Source organism: Physcomitrium patens, chromosome 16 (assembly GCF_059467195.1).
Source record: "Physcomitrium patens ecotype Gransden chromosome 16, ASM5946719v1, whole genome shotgun sequence".
NCBI lineage: Eukaryota > Viridiplantae > Streptophyta > Bryopsida > Funariales > Funariaceae > Physcomitrium > Physcomitrium patens.
The window spans coordinates 7,921,410-7,945,513 of NC_143425.1; the positions used below are offsets into that span (position 1 = coordinate 7,921,410).

General features: G+C 39.4%; 3 protein-coding genes and 2 long non-coding RNA genes across 13 annotated transcripts; 2 read left to right on the top strand and 3 right to left on the bottom strand.

Moving 5' to 3' along the window:
* The first annotated feature begins 95 nt into the window (after positions 1-95).
* Positions 96-7,782, top strand: LOC112293498 (uncharacterized). Of its 3 annotated transcripts, none has more exons than XM_090256878.1 (23): positions 96-667; positions 923-953; positions 1,246-1,392; positions 1,564-1,723; positions 1,998-2,094; positions 2,265-2,437; positions 2,662-2,745; positions 2,944-3,113; positions 3,304-3,513; positions 3,756-3,845; positions 4,229-4,309; positions 4,471-4,614; positions 4,807-4,889; positions 5,147-5,288; positions 5,509-5,592; positions 5,807-5,983; positions 6,126-6,213; positions 6,371-6,448; positions 6,666-6,732; positions 6,851-6,953; positions 7,133-7,249; positions 7,385-7,441; positions 7,572-7,782. In XM_090256878.1, the coding sequence occupies exons 4-23, from the start codon at positions 1,579-1,581 to the stop codon at positions 7,692-7,694; spliced, it is 2,313 nt and encodes a 770-aa protein (XP_090113004.1). In that variant the 5' UTR covers positions 96-667; positions 923-953; positions 1,246-1,392; positions 1,564-1,578; the 3' UTR covers positions 7,695-7,782. The 3 variants fall into 3 exon arrangements, with proteins under 3 accessions (XP_090113004.1, XP_024398743.1, XP_024398744.1); XM_024542975.3 differs by having other exon boundaries at positions 204-667; positions 1,208-1,392; XM_024542976.3 differs by having other exon boundaries at positions 206-667; positions 1,208-1,392; positions 2,701-2,745.
* A 673-nt stretch (positions 7,783-8,455) lies between these two features.
* Positions 8,456-13,735, bottom strand: LOC112293499 (protein pleiotropic regulatory locus 1). The gene is made up of 16 exons (XM_024542981.3): positions 13,439-13,735; positions 13,158-13,182; positions 12,691-12,823; positions 12,247-12,391; positions 11,992-12,076; positions 11,695-11,787; positions 11,323-11,386; positions 11,144-11,229; positions 10,913-11,014; positions 10,712-10,795; positions 10,376-10,436; positions 10,128-10,194; positions 9,929-10,006; positions 9,724-9,788; positions 9,490-9,567; positions 8,456-9,166 (listed from the first exon to the last, which is right to left on the bottom strand). The coding sequence occupies exons 1-16, from the start codon at positions 13,582-13,584 to the stop codon at positions 8,994-8,996; spliced, it is 1,485 nt and encodes a 494-aa protein (XP_024398749.1). The 5' UTR covers positions 13,585-13,735; the 3' UTR covers positions 8,456-8,993.
* Positions 13,736-15,293: 1,558 nt separating this feature from the next.
* On the bottom strand, positions 15,294-17,598 carry LOC112293372 (uncharacterized). The gene is made up of 4 exons (XR_002973011.3): positions 16,978-17,598; positions 16,668-16,814; positions 16,336-16,409; positions 15,294-16,162 (listed from the first exon to the last, which is right to left on the bottom strand). It is a non-coding gene; the product is annotated as an uncharacterized LOC112293372 (long non-coding RNA).
* A 486-nt stretch (positions 17,599-18,084) lies between these two features.
* LOC112293068 (fasciclin-like arabinogalactan protein 17) lies at positions 18,085-20,580 on the top strand. The gene is made up of 2 exons (XM_024542126.2): positions 18,085-19,493; positions 20,016-20,580. Exon 1 carries the CDS (start codon positions 18,085-18,087, stop codon positions 19,438-19,440), a length of 1,356 nt encoding a protein of 451 aa, XP_024397894.1. The 3' UTR covers positions 19,441-19,493; positions 20,016-20,580.
* On the bottom strand, positions 18,275-21,886 carry LOC149987627 (uncharacterized). Of its 7 annotated transcripts, none has more exons than XR_016507032.1 (3): positions 21,633-21,886; positions 20,996-21,047; positions 18,275-20,779 (listed from the first exon to the last, which is right to left on the bottom strand). It is a non-coding gene; the product is annotated as an uncharacterized LOC149987627 (long non-coding RNA). The 7 variants fall into 7 exon arrangements; XR_016507031.1 differs by having other exon boundaries at positions 20,913-21,047; XR_016507036.1 differs by having other exon boundaries at positions 20,913-21,105.
* Positions 21,887-24,104: the final 2,218 nt, after the last annotated feature.

Sequence of the window (24,104 nt, forward strand, 5' to 3'; positions counted from 1 at the left end):
TTTTCATGTGCAATTAAGAAACTTTTTCAGGATAAGCAACAATAAACTCCTAGAAATTAACCGAATGAGCTCTCAATTGACTCACAATTTCATAACGTAAAGTTCAAAGGTGATTCTCCGAAGGACTGTTCGGGGTTTATTAGGGTAAAAGGATTTTTCTCATAAGGGTGGAGGATCTGTGATGGCAGGTCAAATTGCACCCGCCCTCTTTGCCAGCCAGCGTTCGAAGGCAGGCAGGCATCACTAAAAACTACCGTGGTAGCGCTGCGGGATAAACTAGTTGTCAGGGATCGGGACGGAGCGCGACCATGATGATACAATAGCATTTGCTTGAGCAGTAGGATTTCGTAGAAATTGAGGCTTCGGAGTGCGTGGAGTAGGAGCTATGGAGTACGAGAAGCTGCCGATGGAGGTGCCTAACGAGGTTCCAGAGACAGGGTTTGTCGATCCATTGGGAGCCAATTCCGCGGGAGTGTTAGGAGGAAGAGGAGGAGGAGGAGGAGGAGGGGGTTTGATTTCAAATCTAGGTCCCTCACGCACTGTGCAGCGTCTGCGGAAAGGGCTTGCATCGGATAGTTATGCGCAAGCTGTAGCTGCCGAGTGGGATTCTTACAAATCGTCGGTGATGCAGAGGTTTGCGTCCACAGGAACTATCACTGTCACGACGGTAATCTGCACCAATTCCCTCGATTGATAATGGTCCTTGTTGAAATTTAAAAAGAGTGAAAGAAAGAAAGAAAGAAACAAGAAGAGAATAAATTCAATGAATTCTAGCTTGTATTGTGTTTCCGATGAATGTCTGCTCTTTCGGCAGCTGGACATGCTTGGTGATCACATTTTATTTTGATTGCAATGCGAACGATTACTTCAGACTCGAATATGTTGTTCCGCCCAATTTACTCGTGTAGTGGTCATATTCCAGGGACTTGATATTCTATCGAAGGAACCTAGAGGTATTGTTCTTCCCAGACTGAGTTTCTTCTTCATCTAGAGCGTCATGGTTGATCTTCATCATATTTGTAATCACTTGAATAAGAAATTTGAGTCATCTGGACCCGGTAGATGCAAGTTGCAGCCGATTGCCGCAAATATCTTCTCACTGGATCTTCTGTATCTTTGCATTCGCTTGATTTATTTGTTTTGAGGTCACGGGTGGTTTTTAGGTTATGCATCTATTTACTTAGAATTGATGTCATTTTGTTCGAAGGGCATAAAAAGTCTGTGACAGCGGTTCACTTGGAGCAGTTGGAGGATACAGAAAAGGAAGCTCGTGAAGGAAGCAAAATAATCTCACAGCAGGAGTACATCACTCGACTGCGAGAACTCAACGACGAGATTGCCCATGCTTGGTTGAACAATGAGCGAGTTTCAGCTCTCAGACTAACGATCAAGGTGAATCTTTGATGTTATTGCTAACAATGTGATCATTTATTGATAATGAGATGTGTCTAAATATAATTTAGTGTCATGCACGAGTGATATGATGATCTTATTATTCATTTGGAACATGAAATGAAGTTCCCCTTACTGACGATGGCTCTGCCCTAATTGAGAGATGTTTAGGTTGCCAAGCTATTGATGGACACTTCAGTTCCACAGTTCTACCCAACACTTTTTGTCCTAGTAACTGATGTGATGGACACCGTCGGCAATTTAGTATGGGATCGAATCAAGAGGAAGTCGGAGGTTGATGACTGCGACAACCTAGTGGCCTTGCTTCCAGGTCAATAACCCTAAAGCATTCTTTCGTCAATCTAATTGCAAGTTTTCTGCGAATTCTTGCATTCCCAAAAGAAATTAACAGAGATATTTCACGGCTAAAACCATGCGTTTTGAAATTTAAGTTTAAAAAAAATATTATAGGGTCTTTTTGTAGCCTGAGTTTGCTCAGAATAGGGGTTTCACACTTGAATATTCTAGTTTACTTAAATGGTTGTTTGGGGTTAAAATGCTAGTTCAGGCCACAATTTTCACACTTTAGTCGTTACATTTTCCAGCTGAATTTACGGCTGACGATGTCCGGCCTGAGGCAAAAGAAACGTGCAGCAATTGGTTCTACAAAATCGGTTGTATTCGTGAGTTGCTTCCGCGAATGTGAGTCTTCTGGCTTTGTTGCCTACTGCTGAGTGGGTGATAATTCTTTCTCACTACTTCTTTGTACATCATGAAACTATTCTTCATAAACATTTTGTGACATACTTACTTAGAGTAGTGCAGTATTGTTGTAAGTACTTCCTTCATATATGGTCATGGTCTTCTTGCAGCTACTTAGAGATTGCGATATTGCGATGCATATACTTTTTGGAAAAGGATCCACCTGTTGCAAGCATTCGGCGGTTAAACCTTATGCTGAGGGGGATAGCTGATCCTTTAGCTTCCGCTTACGCTCATCTTTATCTGGCTCGACGGGGTCAAGTTCTTTTTCCATCAGATTCAGGTTCTTTTGTCTGAACACCAAGTATTTGATTTTCCAGGAGTTACTACTTGACACTTTCGCTATGTAAGAAACTTTGAACAAAATGGTGCTGCTCTTCTTTCTGCCTCTTTCTTTCCGGAAAGCCCAATATGGTTTGGTTCTATTTCAGTTTTTGAAAAAATTTACTGCTTTAGTATGTCAATTTTAGTTACCTTGAACATGGTCTCAAAGTGTTGATTGTTTAGGTGATTCTGATGCCCCGAATAGTTACGGTACTTTTGCAGGCTTCTCGCAAATGCCTGTACCATCAGCGATCTCTCAAAATCGAGGTTATTTTTGTTCAGATATCCACTTTTCAATTCTCCAGAGTGAACTTTGTTTTGCTGATCAAATCACTTTCTTGTGATGTAACATGTTTTTTCATGCGAGAGAACCCTTGCGTTGTTGAAGCTACTAAGCGTATACATACACAATACTATTTCAACATTTCCACTCCTTCACTAACATTGTCAATCTCTTGTACTCAGATTATCTAATCAACGGACTGAATGATTACCTGTTTCTATTTCGACGGGTGCTTCAAGGAGAGTTTGACAAAAAAATTAGTGCATCTGGCATCGATCGTCGTTTGTATGTAACATTGGTGGAGCCTGTATTTGAGTGGATCATGAAATGTATTTTAAAAGGAGCAAATCAGGTTTCTATCTTCACCCCTTGTCGTGCATGCCTTTTATCAACTCATTTTCTAACGATCATTTTTTATAGGACCATCCATATTTTTATTCTATCGATGTAGCCGACTCTAGATGTGTCGTGTTTTATTAGTACTGGGGTACTGTGTTTTAACATCTGATTGAATTTCATGTGCATTGGTACTTTATGTGCAGGAGGAGATGGCATTTATTGTTCATGCATTTGGAGAACCTGAGCCGTTGACTCCTAGACGTAGAAGTGGTAATGGTGGCCAAGATAATCAAGAGCCAGTCTCTGTGCTTGTGCATTACATGCTGAAGCAGTTACCCTCAGCTTACATTGCAAGTGAAGCTTTAAATATCTTAAAGTTGGTCAAATCTTCAAAGGATATTTCACTGTCGCAGGTAAGTTATGGTGTCGTATTAGTCTAGTAATAAAGAATGGTAACATTGTTTGTGTAGACTTGGAATGCTGGAAGATAGTAATATTCTCTTTAGGTCGGAAGTAAATTATTATCATTTTTCTATCGTATTTATGCTCGTAGGAGAGGTAGCTTGAAATTCTGAAGATGTTATTGGACCTTCTGCTGGACACGACAAGGACTATTTATAAGAGTTGCAAATATTGATAATGTGTGTTGTGTCAGCATCTTAATTACAAATTGCTTGGAGAAAAGCTCTGCGAATGCAGCCCTCCACGTGAGAATCAACTCACCATCCTTAATGAAGTATGGAAAGTAAGTACATGTGTTTAGTATCTTGCCACCCTTTTTATTAAAATTTCTGGTCTTTCCAGTAGCCTGTCACCTTCGTCAATGATCTCCTTATATTAGCTATCAAGACTTCATTGAGTGAGAACTGTATCTTAGACTATTGATTTGGTGCCAAATGATCCTAATTGCTGTACTTATATTTAATTAATAAATAAACTCTGGCTGTTTTTTTATGTGGAGAATCGAGCTGCACCGTCTCTGTTGACTCATTGTCTTTAACTCCTTTAGACTAATCTATGATAATTGAGTTTGGTTCTTTTTTACCTAGTTCTTGCATTTAGGGACGAAGTTTGGAAAGCTGCATGTTTGCGTCTATCGTATCATTTAATAATTTGAATGTCCTGCAGGTCGTGATGACGTATGCATCTTTACCTGAGTATATTACAGTAGCTGATGTTTTTGTGGACTATATACTTCAGTATTGCACGGTGAGTTTTCGGACTGGGCTTTGTGTATCCCTAGAGAGACTAAGTATTCGGGAGTAAAAAGTTCAAGATCCTTGCATGTCACAACGTACTCAGTATGTGAATGTCCCAGCATGAAATTGATGTGGATGAATTAATCGTGTATTATCCTATTTGTTGTGCAGGAAGTGGAGTTGGCTGTACTATTGAAGGATATTTTGAAACATCTACGCAAGAGTGATGCATCAGATGTGGTCCTGATGTCATTAGAATCAATCATCTTCAAGCTGGTCACACACTATACGGATATTACCAAAGTGTTGAATCTGGTATATCTCTGCAATCTGTGGTGTAATCTAAGAACGTGTCTCGCATCTATCTGTAGCACACCTTCTAGTGGTGTGGCGTCTAACTTCTAAGATTCCAGAGTTCCTTGCATTGAAGATCCACATTGCGGTAATTTGTTACCTGAGGCGCTAAGTAGCAAGAATGTTTTTGATCGAGCAATGTCGTGGACACAGGTGCATGTTGTGGACGTTCTGGATGTTTTCTACGGCGAAGTTCGTCTTTCGGTTTTCAAAAGGATATTAGCTTCTGTTACCAGGTAATTTTCAGAACGGATCGAAAGAAAGTAGAGGAGCAGGGCAAATTTTACTCGATGTTGTTGAGATGTTCTTTTTTATTCTTCTTCATCTTCATCTTCAACTTTTTGCATCTGTTTTAGTTCACATGCATTTTGCTTAAGAGGATATGCTCCTATGTTCTTCTAGACCACAGGACCATGCCTACACAATGTATCCTGTTTCGTAGTCACTTCGATGTGCATGTACTTCGTGATTTGATTGTGCTCAAATTTCACAGGGGCAACCAGAAAATTAGTGACCCCGTCACACGACACATTATTTTCGAGCAGGGTCGTGTTTTGCATGATTCACTTGACAGCTTGAGCAGTGAAGATGACCGCCGCCAAATTACTAGACTCGTTGCTCGCTTCGTGCAGCTGGTAAGTGTGTCTTTTGTTAGTAAGTCCAGCATTTTGCGTCATGCGTGTCTAAATGTGGTGCTCTCTTAATCTGTGATAGGACATCAACAAATATGTGGGTGATGTAGAAAGTTCGTAATATTCTTTTCTGCTTGGGGGATTTCTCTCTATTCATGAAGAGTTTCAAAAAGGCACTTGTGAATAATTCCTGGTATTTACTGGTGGATTTTTCAACTTGCAGGTAGATCTCGGATCTGACCTGGAGCAGCATCTTGCTTTTCTTGTCGACTGTCGGGCAGCTTTTGGAAATATGGATCTTCTCCGTGTAAGGCTCTTATCTTTAGTCGCGCACTCAAGTATATAAACGTCAATTCCTGCTCAGATTTTTAAGAGGGACACCATCGCAATTCATAAGAAGTGTCTTAGGAGGTTACACATGCTAATAAGAAAAATGATGATTTGTAGCGGTTATTGGTCGAATCTGTGTCGAGTCTTAGTCCAGTCTTCGAAGAGCAATTCTAACCTGAATAACTTTTCAGGAAACCGTGGTGCATGTGAGTAATCGCTTGTCTATTTCTGCTCTACAAATGGCTGGAGGATCGACTGATAAAGAAACGGTTGAATTCGTGAAGGCCTGTGTAACCTTCAATGGGATTACAATCCCATCCATTACAAGCATTATACCCCGCATACATCTTTTTCTTGAGACTGCAGAGGTGGGACACTGAGGGTTACATGTAGATGAAGTTCATTCTGTGTGGAAGTAGAATGTGTTCTAAAATCAAAATTTGAAGATTGTACGTGAGGGAGTTCAGTTACAATAATTAATATTGAGGGCGATGTGACATTGTACTGCAGTCGGCTTTTATGAATGGGTTGCTGTCTCACACCGAAGATCTCATCAAGACTGCTCTTAAATGCTTACAAGATGCATCTGTTGGTGATGGTAATTCTGCTTATGACTTGGGATTGGCCTGTCTTTCAGATTGTAGACGTATGATGAAACAGTGGGTTTGAACCCCGTGCCATTAATACACACGTATACATTTTCACTTTTTTTTAATTCCTTTATTTGTTTTTTTAATTTTTCGGATGACCTTTAGGTTTGAAGCCAAAGGAGTTTGAGGAGTCCGTTTGTAGCTTCTTACTGAAGTTGATATCTTTTCTAACTCTGGTTCCAGGTGAGTTGGTATATTCAAGCTTTTTGGGGCGTAGCTAAATTGTTCTTTTCACTATAATGACTTGTTGTCTAACTGCATTATCAAAGTTTTGGTTCTCGTAAGTTCACTTCTTGTTGACATTGTGTTCAATATGAGCCACGTTCTTTTATCATGGTTTTTCAGTTTGATGGTGGTCAAATTTCCAAGCATGTGTAATAGAGATTGATTATTTATGCAGGACACGGAGAGCTTGGCCCATTTTATATTCTCAGGGGGATTCTGACGCTGCTTGACACAAGGACCAGGTATGGTGCTAGTCTAAACGTTTTCGACCTGAAATCTATTGTTAAATACCTTCTCATCTTTAATCGTGGTTGATTAGGATAAGTAAAAACACATGCTGATTGGCAATATGGCCTCTAGATTGGTTACTGGGCGAGGAAGGTTGCGGGTCCTGTGTGGAGTTGTATGCATGCTTGCAGCAGTTCGTGAAGGGAAGAGTTTTCACATCACTCTTAATGAGCAGGTTCACATTCTCCAAATACCTTATCATAATTTCTTCCAATGATCTTCCTTGATCACAGTTGTACAGGAGACTCGAAAATGTGTGTTGGGTGTTACAGAGTCAATTGTGGTGGTGATGCAATGCAACCTAGCAAACCGTTTCAACTTTGATGTTTTTAGCTCGGTTGTTTTTCTTTACAGGTGGATAACAACGATGTACTGTACTTTGAAGATTCTTCATATGAAGAGGAATTGGCAGAGATTACTGCCATTGTAGTGGATATGTTGGTTACCTGTCTTGATCAAGACTACGATAAGGTGATAATATTTGGATTAGATCACTCTCTCCCCTGTTTTTTTGTTTGGTGTGGGGGTTTGTGGTTGTCAATCGATGCATAACCCTGTCAGTATACTTGGCTCCAACATGAATCATGTCTGTTTTTATTTGTGCAGGCACAAACTGGATATCAGTATCTTGATGCTTGTAATGCACTGGTTACAGCTTTCAGGGTATGAATTGGAATTCATTTACTTTTGATATAGTCATTTAAAATAACCGATTAAAACAAATGATTGAAGTGCATTGCAAAACATCATGGTTGTTCTTGCTTCTATTAACTACGTACTTGGCATTTTACAGGTTGATGGGGATCTGCAAATTCTTTGCACTGGGCTTCTGCAGAAAGCATCAGCTCTCATGATAGATACTGATGCTTATTTGCAAGCTACTGCTTGGTATGTACAAAGAAGAGGAATAACGTAGCTCGAAATTCTTCCCTTAGTATGGCCAATGTTCGTTACACGATTTCCTGTAAATGAGTAGAGGTAACTGTACAAAATTCTTATTCGAATTCTGCGTGTTCTTTTGGTATCTTGCAAAGCTTTTCAACGTATTACTTTTTTGTATACAAATCCAAATGTTTTTCATAACATTATATATATATATACATATATGTATATTTATATCTATATGAAACTAATAACACGTATTTTCAAGCTCTAAAGCTGAATCCGTAAATCCTAAAATTCGAATATATTTAGCTCATATCTAACTTAAAGAAAGAAAAAAAAAAAAAAAAAAAAAAAAAAAAAAAGATACAAACACAAACCATATGAAAAGCAGTTTACAAATATTTCTGTTGTAATTTACCAAATTATATCCCCAACTGTTCATAGAGATCGAATTAAAATTTAAATACTCACTTTAATTTGAACATATTGAAATGACAATGGCAAATGAAGAAAAATGTTTCAGAATAATAAATTTAGTGAGTGCTTGTATTTACACATATTCTCCCAACAAATTTATAATTATGTTTTTGAGCTATTGTTTGTTTCAATATGTAACGTATTTTTAGTGAATATTTGTCAATAATTTTTCAATAAATATTAATAAAACAAATTATTTTCAACATTTTGCGTAATCACATGATTAACCATCGCATAATCAGTAGGGATATGTAACCAATACATTAGAACCGTAATCCACAACAAAATCCAATAATGGATTGCCGTCAGTACTAGTTTGCTTAGTTTGTCGAAAAAATATTCAGATCAAATACGGCAGTTCCCATGTACATACATCCCGCAAAAATTGAGGGATGCGTTTCGAAAATAAAAACTCTAGCAGTAAAAAACTTGTTTAAACAATATAATTTAGTACTCATATGTCAACAAGTATCACGTAGCAGAACCTGTTCTAAAATAGATTGCTGTGTTTAAATCCAAACTACAATCTAATATCACCTGCAACGTGATTCAGAAAATAAGGCCAGACAGAAGGCCCACAAGATGTTCTTAGTGGATCTGGGAAAGGAAGTAAAAATTGCAATTGAAACTTCTTTCTGTTTCCACAACTTCACTCAACGCAGATTCTATATTGAAGATGTTCATAATGTACAAGAGATGCCACATGCATTTGAGTAAAATAAGGGGCAAGAAAGATTACTGATCCTTTAAGAAGAAAAAGTGAACAGATGACAACCTCCGAATCCTCAATACAAAGACATGCCATCCTCGCCTTACATCGTTATAGCCTGCATTTCCAATGTTGAGCGCAATATTAGAACCGGCGCATGTCCTTCGGCGGCCTAAAGTGTACAGGATGTGATTCTGGTGTAGCTGTTTCGTCTTCCTTCCAAAATTTAATAGTCTTGTCTGCTTCACACGTAATCAACCGAGACCCTGTCTGATCATACGAAAGAGCATAAATTCCGGCCTCACTATCCAGAGAACCTGCACACCCAAGTAGAGCACAGTTCCTAAGTACATATACTCTCCAAATAAAATAAAGACGATTATGTTGAAAACCATCCAGAAAGTAAGCAGAGCATAGATGACACAGCAGATAACGGACCAAGGTTACATACAAAAAATAAAAATAAAAATAAAATGATACATCAGGGGCCATTCCTTACTCGAACAAGAAAAGTAAAGACAGCTGAGTTAGTCATGATTACCACCATATAAATAGTATCCCCTAATATAAGCCCACCAAACTGTGACATGCAAGTTTAGCTTAAAAGAAATCGTGCAAGTAGGTGATGGTGGTAGGATACCAGGCTGCACGATTGTCTGCGCTTGCTGGAAGTTATGCCCACTTTTGTAATCCCAAAACCACAAACTTCCATTATCACCTGGGCAGCATTCACGAGTACAGGAATGAGGAAAGGTAATTTTGGAAACACACAACAGCCGAAGGTCAAAATGAATCAATGTCCAAACTGTTGTAAGAATGCTAACATTTTGAATGGAACAGAAAACCGCTCCAACGAGGGCCCTGAAATACAAACCTGCTGATACCATTACATTATCTTCGTTGATAGACATGCAGTTAACAATTGTCCGCTGCTGAGAACTGCAAAATCCGCCATCCACATCACCACGTCAGGCATGAACAAAGTTAAGCAGAGCTTGAGGTTAGTCTTACGTAAGAATGAAAGACGACAGAGACAACAGCGAGACTACACCTCAATGAGTTTCGGAATGGACACTTACAGCATGTTATGCAAAAAGTCTCCCTTTGGTAGCCGGAACTTCTTAATGTTGTCCGCTGACGCTGAAGTAAAAGTATGTCTGTCACACAAAACATCACATCGTCCGGCTGAGAGAAAATCAAGGAAAGAAACACAGCAAGAAAAAAAAGTTGATTTATTGTTTTAGGATTTTTCATCATGGTAGGAGAGATGTAACTTACTCAAAAGGATGCATCGCTAATGCTCTGACTGACTTTTTGTGAAATGTCAGCGTCGACATAGTTTTTCCTGCTCAAATTGCACAAGTACGATGGAAGATAAGGAAAAAGTACAACGCTCTAACCTCTACAAGACAGGAAAAACAAAAAAGAAAAAGAAAAAAAAGAAGCAGGCTGAAGAAAACTAAAACAGCTGCACAAAACTGGATGTTGAAAAAACAGGAAAACTACATCAGGAAAAGACTACAAACCTGCAGCAAGATCCCAAAGTTTAATAGTTGTGTCGTGTGATCCTGTTACAACTTGTGGATCCTGGAATGTAATGGGTGCAAAAAAGTCAATAACCTAGTAACGATGGTTAATGTTTATTCTCTGCAAAGTTATCTTCACTTTGCAATGAGTACTTTGACCATTCAAAGATGGGCTTGAAAAAAAAATCACGTCCATGAACCGCGAAACAGAGCCGCAAACCAGTTCCAAGGTTGAACCTGGACCGAAGAACTGCTAACTCTGATAACAATAGAGACAGAGAGAAACGGCCTAGGATTCGTCCATGCAAAACAAGAAAGGTCGTAATTAAGCCTTACAGTTGCCTGCGTAATCACAGAGCAGACCGTGTTCTCATGTCCTGATAATGCAAACACCTGGGCCTTGGTTCTAATGTCCCATACCTGCAGAGAAGAGCGTTAGGTGCTAAAAACGTCTGATTGTAACGCGAAAAAAACAAATAGTTTGATCAATTGAAAATGAACCATCTGAAGTGAAGAAAGAAGAACCGAATGTCTTACTCGGCACACTGAATCTCGACCCCCAGTCATGAGAATATCAAGTGTAGGATGAAGAGCTAAGCAATAAACTCCACTCAAATGACCATGATATGACCGAATAACCTGCACAAACCAATACACCAGAGCAAAGATCCTCAGCGATAAATACATATAGTACATGGATTCATAGACACATTCATGAACTAATTACGGATGCTACAACCAACAAGCGTCGTAAAAGCCTGGACACACCTTATTGTATTCAAGATCCCAACATTTGACCTGTTTGTCATCACCAGCTGAGAATAAATAAGGATGCCGGGCGCTCACTGCAAGGCCTGCCGATCACATCCATTCATTTGCTGTCAACATGTGCCACATCAATAGAAACTAAGTGTAAAAATGGGATTTGGCCAAACTCAGTAACAAACCTCGAACTTGCTCGATATGGCCAGTTAAAGTAAGTTTCAGCTGTCCAGTTCCACTATCCCAAATCTGTGCCACATCGGTGTCAATCAGAGATTAGAATCATCATAACAAACAAATGAGCAAGATTGATTCCCGCATGTATTTGAAACTCGGTAATGAACCAATCAGCAGGTTTGGGACCGTTGACTGCAGACAAAGGCGAAGTGAACTACTGCGAATACAAGAAACGGTATCCATCTTGCTAAAGTACTGCAGATGAAGTGAAAAAATAGGGAGGTTACAGTTTGGTACACCTAAATAATAGGGTTCAGATAAAACGGCAAGAAAACAAATGGTGAAATGTGGTAAAATTGGTGAGCTATGCTGGCAGTCACCTTGATGGTCCTATCAGCTGAGCCTGTACAAAACCATTCATTTCCAGGATCAAATGCTATCGACCGCACCCACCCTAAGTGCCCACTAATAACCTGCAATATCCACAAAGCGATTAAGTCACAAAAACATTCAGCAAGAGCTCATTCATTATTCGGCACAACATCCAGACTCGTCCATACTCTACAATTATAAGGAAAACGTTCTTTGTTGTCTTAAAACAAACAATAACATACTCTTCCACCTAGATCGTAAGGTAGACCATTCACAAAATAAAAAAACAGAATTATAACGCTTACCCTATAGTTCACCCAAGGTGGATGCCAGACAGGCTTTGGCCATTTACTAGGAAGCCTCTTCATAACCGCAGCGCTTGGTTGATGTCTGCAAGGTTAATACACCACATCTGGAAGTTGTTAACTTGTTCCTTTTACCACTCCAATCAAAAGCGTCTAACTAGGCAATAATGCGCACATGTACCCTAATTTCATATTCCCATCAACAATGCAAACATAAACAATCTTAGAACAACAGATTTTGTGAAACATGTGTACCGGTCAGTCGATGCAATAGCTGTAGAAGTACGATCCACAGCAGGAGCTGCAGGAGCAGCACCAACAACCGGTGCTGGAACTGGAGGTTGAGCCCGAGCAGGCACCAATGCAAGTTGCTTGCCTCCTCCTTTTCCAGATGCTGGTCCTGAAAACACAGGCGGCATGATTTTCATGGTCGAAATGTTGTGATCGATTTTTCATAATACTGCTGTGAAAGCAACATCTACAAGTGGTTGTTCGTATCAATATTTACACTCTACGAAATACGACAAACAAAATCACGAATAATTCAACCAAATAACAAGTGCAATTCCCACAACTCAAATTCATCTTATCTCATTAAGAAGCCGTAAAGATACACAAATTTAACGTAATCACAAACACTAAACACTATAAAAAAATAACTCGATAGAAAGTGATTAAAACTTAAAGTATCAATTATACCTGCATTTGTAGTAGGCTGCTCTGAGCCAGGGACTCGCAAGCTTTGGAGTCCATTATCTCCTGGTTTTGCACCAACATTCTCCCTAGTGCTTGCAGCCGGCATGTCCTTGACAGCAGCATACTCATCATTCACCTGCATGGTTAGTTCCTCAAGCATCAACACACAATTACAAGAACCACAAGCCCAGCTTAGGGCAGGAAATGTTTGAAGATCTCAAACCAGAAAGATGAGAACCAACCATTCTGGGATACAATTTCACTCGAAAAGTGTTACAGATTGTCATCAGGACACCGCACCCTAATCCATGGTGACATCGAAACTAAGATCAAATCTCATACTACCAAACAGAGCTACTAATTAAGACGATATCAAGTGTTTTTGTCAGAGGCTTCCACGAATTCTCACACAGTAATGTTACAATACTGACTCAAACACTGTAGCGTAAGAGTAATAAGACAGCACATACCTTGCAACTGATACGAATTTTGCAACTGTAGCAGGGCAAAAATCACAGAACACAACGAAAATGGCACGGCATAAGTGAGAGCAGGTAATGTAAGTTTCCGCTTAATTCTCTAATTTCCTGTCCAATAATTGTTAATCCTCTAATACACCTATCGAAAAAGATAAACAAAAAAAAAAACAAAACAAAACAAAACGCAGAAACCAAAATTTGTGCTACCAAATTCCTTGATAAAACAATTTCACATTGGTTAAGCGCCGAGTCATGAGAACGCAGAAACGAACCTCTCAGGCATCGCGCCGTTGCGATCGCCATGAGTAGGCGCGAAGATATCCAAGGCGCGCTTCAAGGACTTGAGGGAGAGCTTCTTCAGGGACTGGGGCTCCACAGCCTCCAGCACCTCGGTGCTGCCTCCCCCCGAGGCCGGCATGGAGCCGGACCGGGTTACTTACTACCTTATCAGCAGCAATAGCAATGGCGACGGCGACGGCTATGGCGATGATCCGAACCCTAACATGCAAACAAAAACAACACACACACCCTCTACAACAACAATGACCACTTGTCTAAACCCTCCGAAAACCTTCCCGAAACCCAAATTCCTAAGTCTCTCGCTTCTGAAAACAGAAGAACCGCTTCGTCTTGGTCGAGCGAATGAATGAAATGTCGTGGTGTTGGATGATTACGGCGCATCGATGAACAGAGATTTACACGGTCTTACTGTGCCTTTTAAGCACACGGTTATTAACCCACTTCCTTATGACCGAGCGTTCTCCATGATGCAACAGAATGAGTCTTCAAACCGCTTTGAAGACTTTGAAATTTATTTTTTTATTTTTGTAGTGTCATTGGGCTTTGGAGGCCATAAAGGAAAGAATGTTATGCATGTGGTTGTAAGGAGGTGCAAGCACAAGCAAATAAATCATTTTTGTATGAATAGAATGTGAATATAATTTTAAGTGGAATATGAATCATTTTCTTTATTGGCTTTCTATTGCATCTCATTTCCACCTCTTCGGTATTCTTTTAATCTTTTTTCTTCATTATTTCTTATTATAGAATTTAAATGTAAAAATAAGAATAATAAGACATTTAGTGTAATGTTTAGGATGGATTCAAAAGTGAAGGAATAAAAATAGATTAATAAATTGGAAATGAATTATTTACAAGCTTTAATGCATTGTAGAATCTCCATTAATAATAATAATATTATTATTAATATAATAAATTTTATTTTTTTAACATAATTAAACTTAAGTAAATTTAATAATCACTCATTAATATTAAATTCAATCTTCTAGATTTTTTGTTTTTTTTAATACATTTAAAAAAAAGCCAAAGTTTTAAAATTTTAATATAGAATTTATTTTTCTATTGTGCCAAAGAAAAATATATATATTTCACAAAACTTGAGATTAAATAAATGAAATGGGAATGTAATAATTGTTCATCAAATATATAATTTATATCTTTGAAAATGGTTTAGAAATTTGTAAAATTTTAGATTTTAGATATGAATTTATCGTTATTTAAAAAAATACCAAATTAGTATTGTTAAAAAACTAATCAAATGGTTTTTTTTTTTATCTTATATAACTTACACAATAAAATATATCCCTACAAAGTTTAAGAATTACATGTAAGCAAAGTTGTCACAAAAAATTGATGAATTTTAGAAAATTTATGATTTTATTAGAGTGAAATCTTATCAATTGTTTTATGTGGTTAAAACTCCGTCAACCTACTTGGATGTACAAGTTAACAACACTTTTATTTAATATTGTGAATATTGAACTTATAGATTGTAGTTTTTGAATTAATCATTTTAAGTATTTTAAAACAAATATTTATAAATTGAATGGAATTGAAGAAACAAATTCATTACAATGTGCTTGTCGTTTTAAAGGAATAAAATATTATAATTTATTCAAAAGAATCATATTTTACAAAATCAAAGTTTGGAAATAAATTAAATAAGTAGATTGAGTTATATGAAAACAAAATAGATCAAGTAAAAATGAAACAAACAATGATACTTAATTGCAACAAGATTTGAATCACTTGACAATATATATGTACTTAAAGAATGAACTCTGCTTAAAGGAAAAGACAAAAGTCTACTTGCATATTACCAAGAGGTATTAAAACAAAAAGCGTGTTTAAAAATATATTTGTTTAAACAAACAAGATACACATACACATACTTCGTTGTGTCATCTCGTGCTGATGTATACACTAGAACTATCTTACTGGAGCTAGAAATATCAGGGGAGCTCAATACCTGAAACCAACATATATATATATATATATATATATATATATATTGTTATATTGTTATATAGTCACCTGAGCATGATCAAGTGCAAGCTTAACGTAAAAGGATTCTGTAGGAGAAGAATTAACATCAATAGCAAATTATCCAGCCTTTCCAAAAAAATTTACTGTATGCCTTTCCCAGTGATGCACTAATGTGGGCATCTTGAATGCAAAATCTGCAACGTTAATACACTAGTGCTAACGAAAGAAAAGCAGACCTTTCGCGCAACTTCCATTCCAGAAAGGTCATCTGTAGGGTCAATCTCAGTGTTTCCAGCTTCTTAACCTTACCCACAATCTAGCCAAAAGCTTTGTCAAAGCTTTGTTGAAACTGTTGATGTGACTGAGTGTGCCCCAGCATCAACAGGATCCGCAATCAGACCCCTAGTTTCCTAAAACAACATGTCGAGAACAAATAAAAAGACATCTGAACTTCCTTAGCGTTTAGTTTACACCCTCAGCATCCTCACTTAAATTACACTTTAAAAGTTGTAATGAATTCATTTTAATTTGAAAGCATGATTGAGAAATGCACCCCTGATTCTAACCTGATATCATCTCCCACTTTCACAATCTTGTCAACAGTTTCAACAAGACTGAGATGTGCTGATTATGGGCAGCCCAGCCCCAACAGTGCCTTCGTAGAAATAACGTATGTGTGACTTCCGTTGAAGCTCTTTTATTTGTTTATACTGCAACAAACAAACATGTATAACACACAAGTCGAATTCGAATTCTTTTTCGAACATGAATCTAGAAACAGCAAATGGGCTGGATCACTCACAATAAACCAACTGGGGGGTTACATTTTCAATGCTGTCGACAACAACAACAAATGTGAGACTGCTTGAAGTAGTAGAAATACCTGGTCAATGAAATTAGTCTCGAAAATTTTCCCCAATCAGACCAGGACCAATAAGTCCAACTGATAAAGTTACCCTAAAAACATGCAATCAAATAATGGTTCAAGATTAGTTCAAGAATCCAGTTAACGACACAAGCCTCACATCGGTATTTCGCAAACTCAGTAGGATGCCAAGTTTGCCGACGTTCTTGAGACGAGTTTGAAAAGAACGCATTACTGCATTGGGTCCGAATTAGGCAGTGCAGTGATGTATACAACGCCATTAGCAACAGATTCAACGTCTCCAGCAACTATTGACTTAGAGCGATGTATAACTCAAGTTTCATATTTACCTTTCAGTACTGAGAAGAATATTCGAAATAATCACCTTGCGAAGCCCCGCCATGAGGATACCCTACACTCCGTCACCGGCGGCCATCAGTGCGAGTACGCCACAACTTTCGCCAGCGAGCACTTTACCACATTATTCCAGGAACCCTCTGCAGAATGCACCGATGAATGAACCCTCTCGCTCATCGGAGAGAGCAAATTATGGAAAATAAACATATGATTCTAATCCAAGCCAAATTCGTCACTTAGTAATCTATAAGCGAGAATCACCCAAACAATCAAATCACGCATTCTTCTCTAAATTACACCTACATGAGATTCCCTTCGCTTGATAAAAAGAAGGCAGACTGTTGCTTGGTCGAGTGAGAAACACTACAATCTCGATCGATCACCAAAGTAAAGGGAAAACGATAACAATCGGATTCAGCATCGAGTTGGCACCAAATAAATAACGTCCTCGATTGGGACTTTGCAAAATCACTGTGAAGCACGATCCTAGGTGAATGATGCTAACGTAACATTTCGTTCAATGCTACGAGGCGTGATGAGATCCAGGCTGCACCTAGACGTTATCAAATTCAACTTCAAACTCTTAAACAATCCGGGATTTGAACTGTAACTCCCGTGGAACATCTCAACTAACCTACAGCGATTAGCATTGCCGAGATTTCCAGGGTATGGTCAGAGAATTAGTTGATCCTGTCTGGAAGAATGACAATTTCACCACAGGTGATGTTCAAGAGACAAGACTGCAGAATGGTGACCTGTACATCTACCATGTTAGATGGTGCTTCTTTACATCCATTTACGTGGATAGTTCTTCTACACAAAGTCAAAATAGCGTAGAAAATTAATGTTCAGCAATATGGAGGTTCAGAAAATGAACCAAATGTGCACATCTAGTTATCACATACAAATGAAGGGCCGCAAAAACAACGTTTTACTGCACATATTTTTACTAGCTGGTTTCAGACCGTGTGTTAATGAGTTTCAACTCGGAAGTTATTGGATTGGGGGGATTAAATTTATGGAGTGATGTCACTCAACTTGCTCTCTTCCTCTACTCAACACTCGCCGTGGGGTCCTACAAAGGCCCCCAGGCCAGACGGCAAGCGAGGAGCGGAAGAACTATACCCTTTTTAGCTCGAGGAGGTGCGAGGGAAAAAGGGGTAGGTGAATGATTGGAAGACCCCACAGTCATCCATCACAAGGCTTCCATTGGAGCCCTCAACAATCAATCAGCCAGCCGCACTGGCTCCTCCTCCTCCTTCCCTGTCTCTGACAGCTTTGCTTCTTCAACGCTGCTGCTGCTGTTGCTGTATGTTGCTGCTCTCGCTGTAGTTTCTCGGACCAGGCAGCATCTCTACAGCAGATGCAGAGCTGGGTTGTGACCTGGGTGTGCCTCTCGTGGTGCAGGAGATGGGCTCAAGGGGAATGGCTGCTGTAGGATATCTAGGTGAGGGAGGAGGGGGAATAGCAGCAGCAGCCATGGACTGGCGGTGGCGGAAGATAGGAGTGTTGTCGATGCTGATGCTGGTGTGGTGTGGGGGAGTGGAGGGGTTCGATGCTGGCGTGGGGAGTAATAAAGTGATAGGATTGCGCGAGGTGCGATTGGGGACGGGCTCCGTCCTCCAGGCGTTACTGGATTCGCAGTACTCGGAGATGGTGCTGTACTTAGACAAGGCGGATATGTTGGAGGAGCTGGAGCGGGAGGTGCTGCGCCAGAAAGCGATCACGCTTTTCGCGCCGAAAAACAGTCACTTGGAGCAGCTGGATGCAGATTTGGGGAGGTTTTTGATGCGGCCTGGGCATGAGGAGTATCTACGGACGGTTTTGAGGTACCATGTGATTCCAGGGCGGGTTGAGGGTGCGGATTTCCAGAACAGGACGGTGGAGACATTGTCGAAAGGGGATGTCGTAGGGTTGAGGACTTATGGCCTTAAGCGGTACGTTGGACTTTTGCGTGTGTTCTCACCCAACTCCATTGTGCGGAAAGATGGCATTGTGCACGGAGTGGATGGGCTCATGGTCCCGCCCAAGGTCGCATCAGCGTTCGAGGAATGGAAGCGGAATGGGAAATCGGGCGTCAACCCCCACGGTTCCCCTGTTACGCTGAAGCGCTCCAGGAAATCCAGCGCTGGCGCCAAGAGCGCTCCCAAGGCTCGCTACATGTTGGAGCGATCTGCACCAGCAGTGCCAGCGGCACTGATTCACGCTGTAACAGCCCCAGCGCCGCCAGCTACGGCCCCATCCTTGGGTCCATCCCTAGGCCCATCTATAGCACCGGCTCCCGGTCCCGGCACGGCGATGTTCAACTGGGACGACGAGGACGAGATGCTGCAGTTCGTTACTGCGCTCTCGAACTACGGTGGGTACAACGACATGGCAGAGCTTCTAGTGAACGCCACAACCCTGGGAGTGGAGCTAGGGAAGCTGGCGCGAATGGGCTACAAGCTCACCATCCTCGCTCCCAACGACCAGGCGATGCAGCTTCTGACAACTGAGCAGCTGAATCAAGCAATGGAGCCGTTGCTGTACTACCACTTTCTTTCGGAGTATCAAACTGAGGAAAGTATGTACAATGCAGTGAAGCGCTTGGGCAAGCAATCCTACAGCACCCTTCGACACCCCCACAAGGTGGTGGCATCGGAGTCGGACGGGACGGTGAAGTTCGGAGACGGGGACGACGCGGCGCACATCTTCGATCACGACATCTACGTCGACGGTCACATTTCGATCCAGGGAATTAATAGGGTGCTCACTCCGCCTCCCTGAAGGAGGGCACAATCCTGCGCCGTTGTGACTGCAGCGCAACGGCGTCTATTTAGGTCAGTTCTTCTTTTTTATTCAACTTTCATCAAAACCATGTGAAACTGCACCACAATTTTTGGAACTTGGCATTGTACAAATTTTCTCTCACTAGTCCAACCTTGGCATGAGTCCTTGGAAATATAGTGATGCTAAAATAAGGGATGGCCTCTGAAAGCCGTGTTCCCTAATCTGTCGAACTTTGACTCATCGTAAGATGGTCTTGAGTTTGGGTACATCATAAGTTATGCTTGGCAGATCCAAATGCTGTTGGCAATTGTTGAAAACCTGGAATAAGGTTTTTTTTTGTTTGTTGTAGCACGACCTAATTGGATGTACAGTTGCAGGTTGTAGCTGTACACCTTAGTTAGGAAATCTAATTACGAATACATTGGTGCCATGTTCATCACTCCCGGTGTTCTTCCTCCCACCACCAAGTTCTGTATATAAGTCCTATTGTGGTTTGTTATGGTGGATTTTACGGTTTCGACCGAGTCCACCGATCTGACAGTGATCTTTGCGGTAAATTGTGAGATTCGCAGAATATCCTCCAGAAATTTTCTCCGGGGGAGAAGCATGTTCTTATGCACCGTTTGAATACCTTCTACATTCGAAGTACAACTTGTCAAAACCAAGCAACGTGCCCAGCCATGTGCAGCGCCTGCAGCACACCAGGAAGATTAAATCAAGCTGGAGAAGCAACCAAAATCACCTAATCGGTCTCCGGGGATTGAGTCACTTGCTCTTCGAATCACGATCTACCCACAATTTGCAATAAGGACGATACCAACTCCAGCTCCAGCTCTGGAATCGACACATGCTTCGCATAAAATTAGGCCCTCCTTCCATCCAGAGCCTGCGGTGAAGGCTCAGATGCTTGATGGGGACAAATCTACTGCAGAAAAAAATAATTTACTCTAACTCGTGACCTGATTGTTCAATCCGTGTAGTGATTATCTGATAGTCCACTAGCAGCACAAACCAAAGTGAGAGTGCTTGCTTCATATCTAAATTGCGTAATAGCGTTCAGTCAGATCCTTCTCTTGTGTAAACCCAACCCGGCACATTGCCCTAGTGTTATTTATATTCACTTTCATTTTGAACAGAGATCAGGTCCACATGTATGGCCACTCTTCATTGTAGCTACCAAGCTAGAAAGATCTTACAAAACTTATCTCAATGCTTGACACAAGCGTGGTGTGAAATCCTCTTCATCGAGCCCAGCTTCAAGCCCACTTTTGGAAACGTAACCAATATGTGTGTTTTTTGTTCTCCATAGTTGGGATGCACAGTGTGTTTGTGACCCCTGGAAAACCATCACATCGTTCTTTAAAGTGATTGTAGCCACATATTACGACGATGCCATGGACCATGCTCAGATTCTCTCTCTCTCTCTCTCTCTCCAACTATGGAGTATGAATGACGATTTCTGCAATTACCGTGACTTTATCGTGAACAACGTGTGCTCCGACTGTGTGTCAGTTACCGAATAATCCATCACTCTTTTGCTCACGCTTCGCACCTTTTCTCTCAACGTTGTGGAAGTAGTGTTGACAATTGAATGCGTTGCCACCCTGGTCACCGAACACCCTTTCGCTTACTCAAAACATGAGGAATTTTTTTCAGTGTAACCTTGCAAATAACCACTCCAGTGATAAGTGAGTCCATTTTGCTGCAAGATCACGAAGGGTGGGTTGTTTGTATGAATAGACCCTCTACGAAATGAAAATAGAATGTGATTGTTTTTGGTTTTATTTCTTCCTTTGATTGTTTTATTTTTTTTAATTTTATATTTTTATATAATAAAAAATCTTTGTTCTCGATTGAAGTGATGCAAAAACGGAGACAATGTTTACAGTGAAGGTGCTGTGTTGACTCCAGAGTGTTCGGTTGACTCAAGCACTGGATTCTGGGTGGGGTAGCCATGGGATGTACAAAGGTTGCATTATGCAAGCCATTGTGTGTTTTCTTTTTCTTTTCTTTTTGAGGTTGATGGAATCTGAGATCTATTGAAAGAGAGCCAGGTCCAACAAAGGCCACAACCTACTTCTCACCCAAGAACCATGACCAGGGAACCTAAAAATACTTAAATACTTAAAAACATAAAAAAAGAAGAAAAAGAAGAAATAAAGAGAGAGAGAGAGAGAGAGAGGGCCAACCTCATGCATTCCCCTTTTCCTCTCTCAAAGGGGAGTGCTGGCCCATATGATGGCTTATGAACAGACACCCACAATAATAATACACAATCCTAAAGGGTCTACACAATGTAACAACAACAACACACATATATGTAAGGGCATCCTTGAAGAAGCTTCCCAATTAGGGTTAGGTGACCAGCCTCCCTGGTTGGGCTGGGTGGGGGAGGCCCTGCCCTGACAGAGAGAGAGAGAGAGAGAGAGAGAGAAGCCAGTGCTTTGCTATTATTTATATATATATATATATATATATATTGTTTTGGTTTTGTTTCCTTGTCAATCAAGGCGGGCATGTATGTTCTCAAAGGGGGGCATAGAAAGCCAATAATGGGAGGCTATGAGAGGCTTGGGCTTAACTTGGGTCCAATTGTTATTTACAACCATCATGGGTGGGGGTGTATGTCCATGTATGCAAAGCAGTGTTGGTTTGTTTATTTATTTATTTATTTATTTATTATGTCATGACTTTCTGTTTCTCAGATGTTTCTGTTGTTTCTGTTGTTTTGTTGTTGTATTTTTGTTGTGATGGATGACTGTCATTGCTCAATAATTCATGAACCTGTGAAATTCAAAGGAAAAGTCTGAAAAGTAAACCTGTGTTGAAAAAGAAATGGCTAAGTCTTAATGAAAATGAAATCTTTGAAGATGTTTGGACTGGTCTTGTTAGATTGGTATGTTTAATTGTATGAAAACACTCTCTGGATAACACAATACACAATCTGTTTATACATCATCATCTTAATTAATGCACACACACACACACACACACACACACATATATATATATATATATATAATGTAACTAAAGAAAAATAAAAAAAGTATCATAAAATGTTATTTATATACTTACAATTGCATAAATTTTATTTATATAAAACTATATAAATAAAAAATCAGATTATATATATATATATATATGGAGTTGTTAAAGTTACACCTCAATGTTGTTAAAGCCACACTTCCCTTGCCATCTCATGATTGATTCCATCCATCTTTGTCTTTATCTCCCATTCATAGTTCCTATTCTCCTTCCTTGTTCCTTGTTTCAAACTCACCTCGTCCATGTTCTTGTTCTTCATTCTTTATATCGATTGCTTGTTGCCTTCTTTGAGTCCAATATTGACGTTTGCAAATGAGATACATGAATACTTTCTCATACCAAGCCCCTTGAAGTTGAGTACGCATTGAATAGTGCTAAAACATAATGGATCAATACAATATTTTAATGCTATATTTGAAGTTAATCTCAAAAATGTAGCATTTCTCTCAATTGCCTCAATTCTTATAAGATTATTAGTATCAAGCTATTATCTATATAGGCATCATTCAACTATATATGTGACTATCTTGGATCTCCTTTTATGGTGACATGGGACATCAAAAGATTAAAATATATACTATTACAATGATTATTCTAATTGATACAAAACTTAAGACAATAATTATGTGCCAAATTCTGCAATGAGATTTGTTACAAGAGCCTTGTTGAAAATTGTTGTTAAGCTGCTTGATCGTGGCATAAAATAACTAGAATCAAGGAAGGTTTTATTTTGTGCCTTAGATCCTTTTTTCATTAGCAAGTAAATGAAATCCAAAAATTAGGATTGATTGACTATTTGAATTTTGATGCTATAAGTTGATGTTGTATTGAGGTGGCTTTTTCACCTAAAAATTGTAAGTCGAACTTTTTTTAAATGCCACAATAGATCTGTCAATGATAGGCTATAAGAATGAATGAATGTTCTTCATATTACATTGAATCAGATTGTATTGTATATCTATGGGCATGGATTTCTTGTAAAGTCCTTGGTCATAGGTTTGACTATGTGCTTACATGCCTCACCTTCATCATATACATGAAATGTGATATTAGTATCAATTCACTAAAATTTTAGAATAAAAAGGAATGAGGGACTAGTACAAAGATGAGGTACATGGAACAATGAAGAAGAATGGAGACATGGAACAAAGAAGGGAAATATGGACAAGAAATGAGGGAAGGAAATATGGACAAATAATGAGATAAGAAAACATGCACAAATAACAAGGAAGGGGAATGGAAATATGGAATAAGAGAAAAGAATGGAGACATGGAATAAGGGAGGAAAAAATAAAAAAAAAGAAAAAAAAAGAACAAAGACAATGAATAGGGGATGGAGATGGGAGATAGATGGAATCAATCATGAAATAGCAAAGGAGGTGTGGTTTTAACAACTTTATATATATTATTTGAATCTTATTTTAACTTTTTAGATTTTTAATTGTAAAAGCTATAATAGATAATTTTTTTACTTTTTGATAGCATTCAACTTTTTTTAATACAAACTTAGTAATAATAAGTACTTTTTTTGTTTGGCATTTAAACATTTGAAAACATGACTTTATTTATGTTTTTTCATTTTTTTATTTTTATTGATCTATATTGATTGGAATTTA

Excerpts from the sequence above, each read along its gene's own strand:
- LOC112293068 (XM_024542126.2), top strand. The coding sequence starts at position 18,085 with ATGGGCTCAAGGGGAATGGCTGCTGTAGGATATCTAGGTGAGGGAGGA.
- LOC112293499 (XM_024542981.3), bottom strand. The coding sequence starts at position 13,584 with ATGCCGGCCTCGGGGGGAGGCAGCACCGAGGTGCTGGAGGCTGTGGAG. Across the intron at positions 12,824-13,157 it reads AAATTCGTATCAGTTGCAAG|GTGAATGATGAGTATGCTGC; the intron begins GTATGTGCTGTC and ends CTAACCATGCAG. Across the intron at positions 10,437-10,711 it reads CTGTGATTACGCAGGCAACT|GATCCACAAGTTGTAACAGG; the intron begins GTAAGGCTTAAT and ends ATTACATTCCAG.
- LOC112293498 (XM_024542975.3), top strand. The coding sequence starts at position 386 with ATGGAGTACGAGAAGCTGCCGATGGAGGTGCCTAACGAGGTTCCAGAG. Across the intron at positions 1,393-1,563 it reads CTCTCAGACTAACGATCAAG|GTTGCCAAGCTATTGATGGA; the intron begins GTGAATCTTTGA and ends AGAGATGTTTAG. Across the intron at positions 7,250-7,384 it reads TTGATCAAGACTACGATAAG|GCACAAACTGGATATCAGTA; the intron begins GTGATAATATTT and ends TTATTTGTGCAG.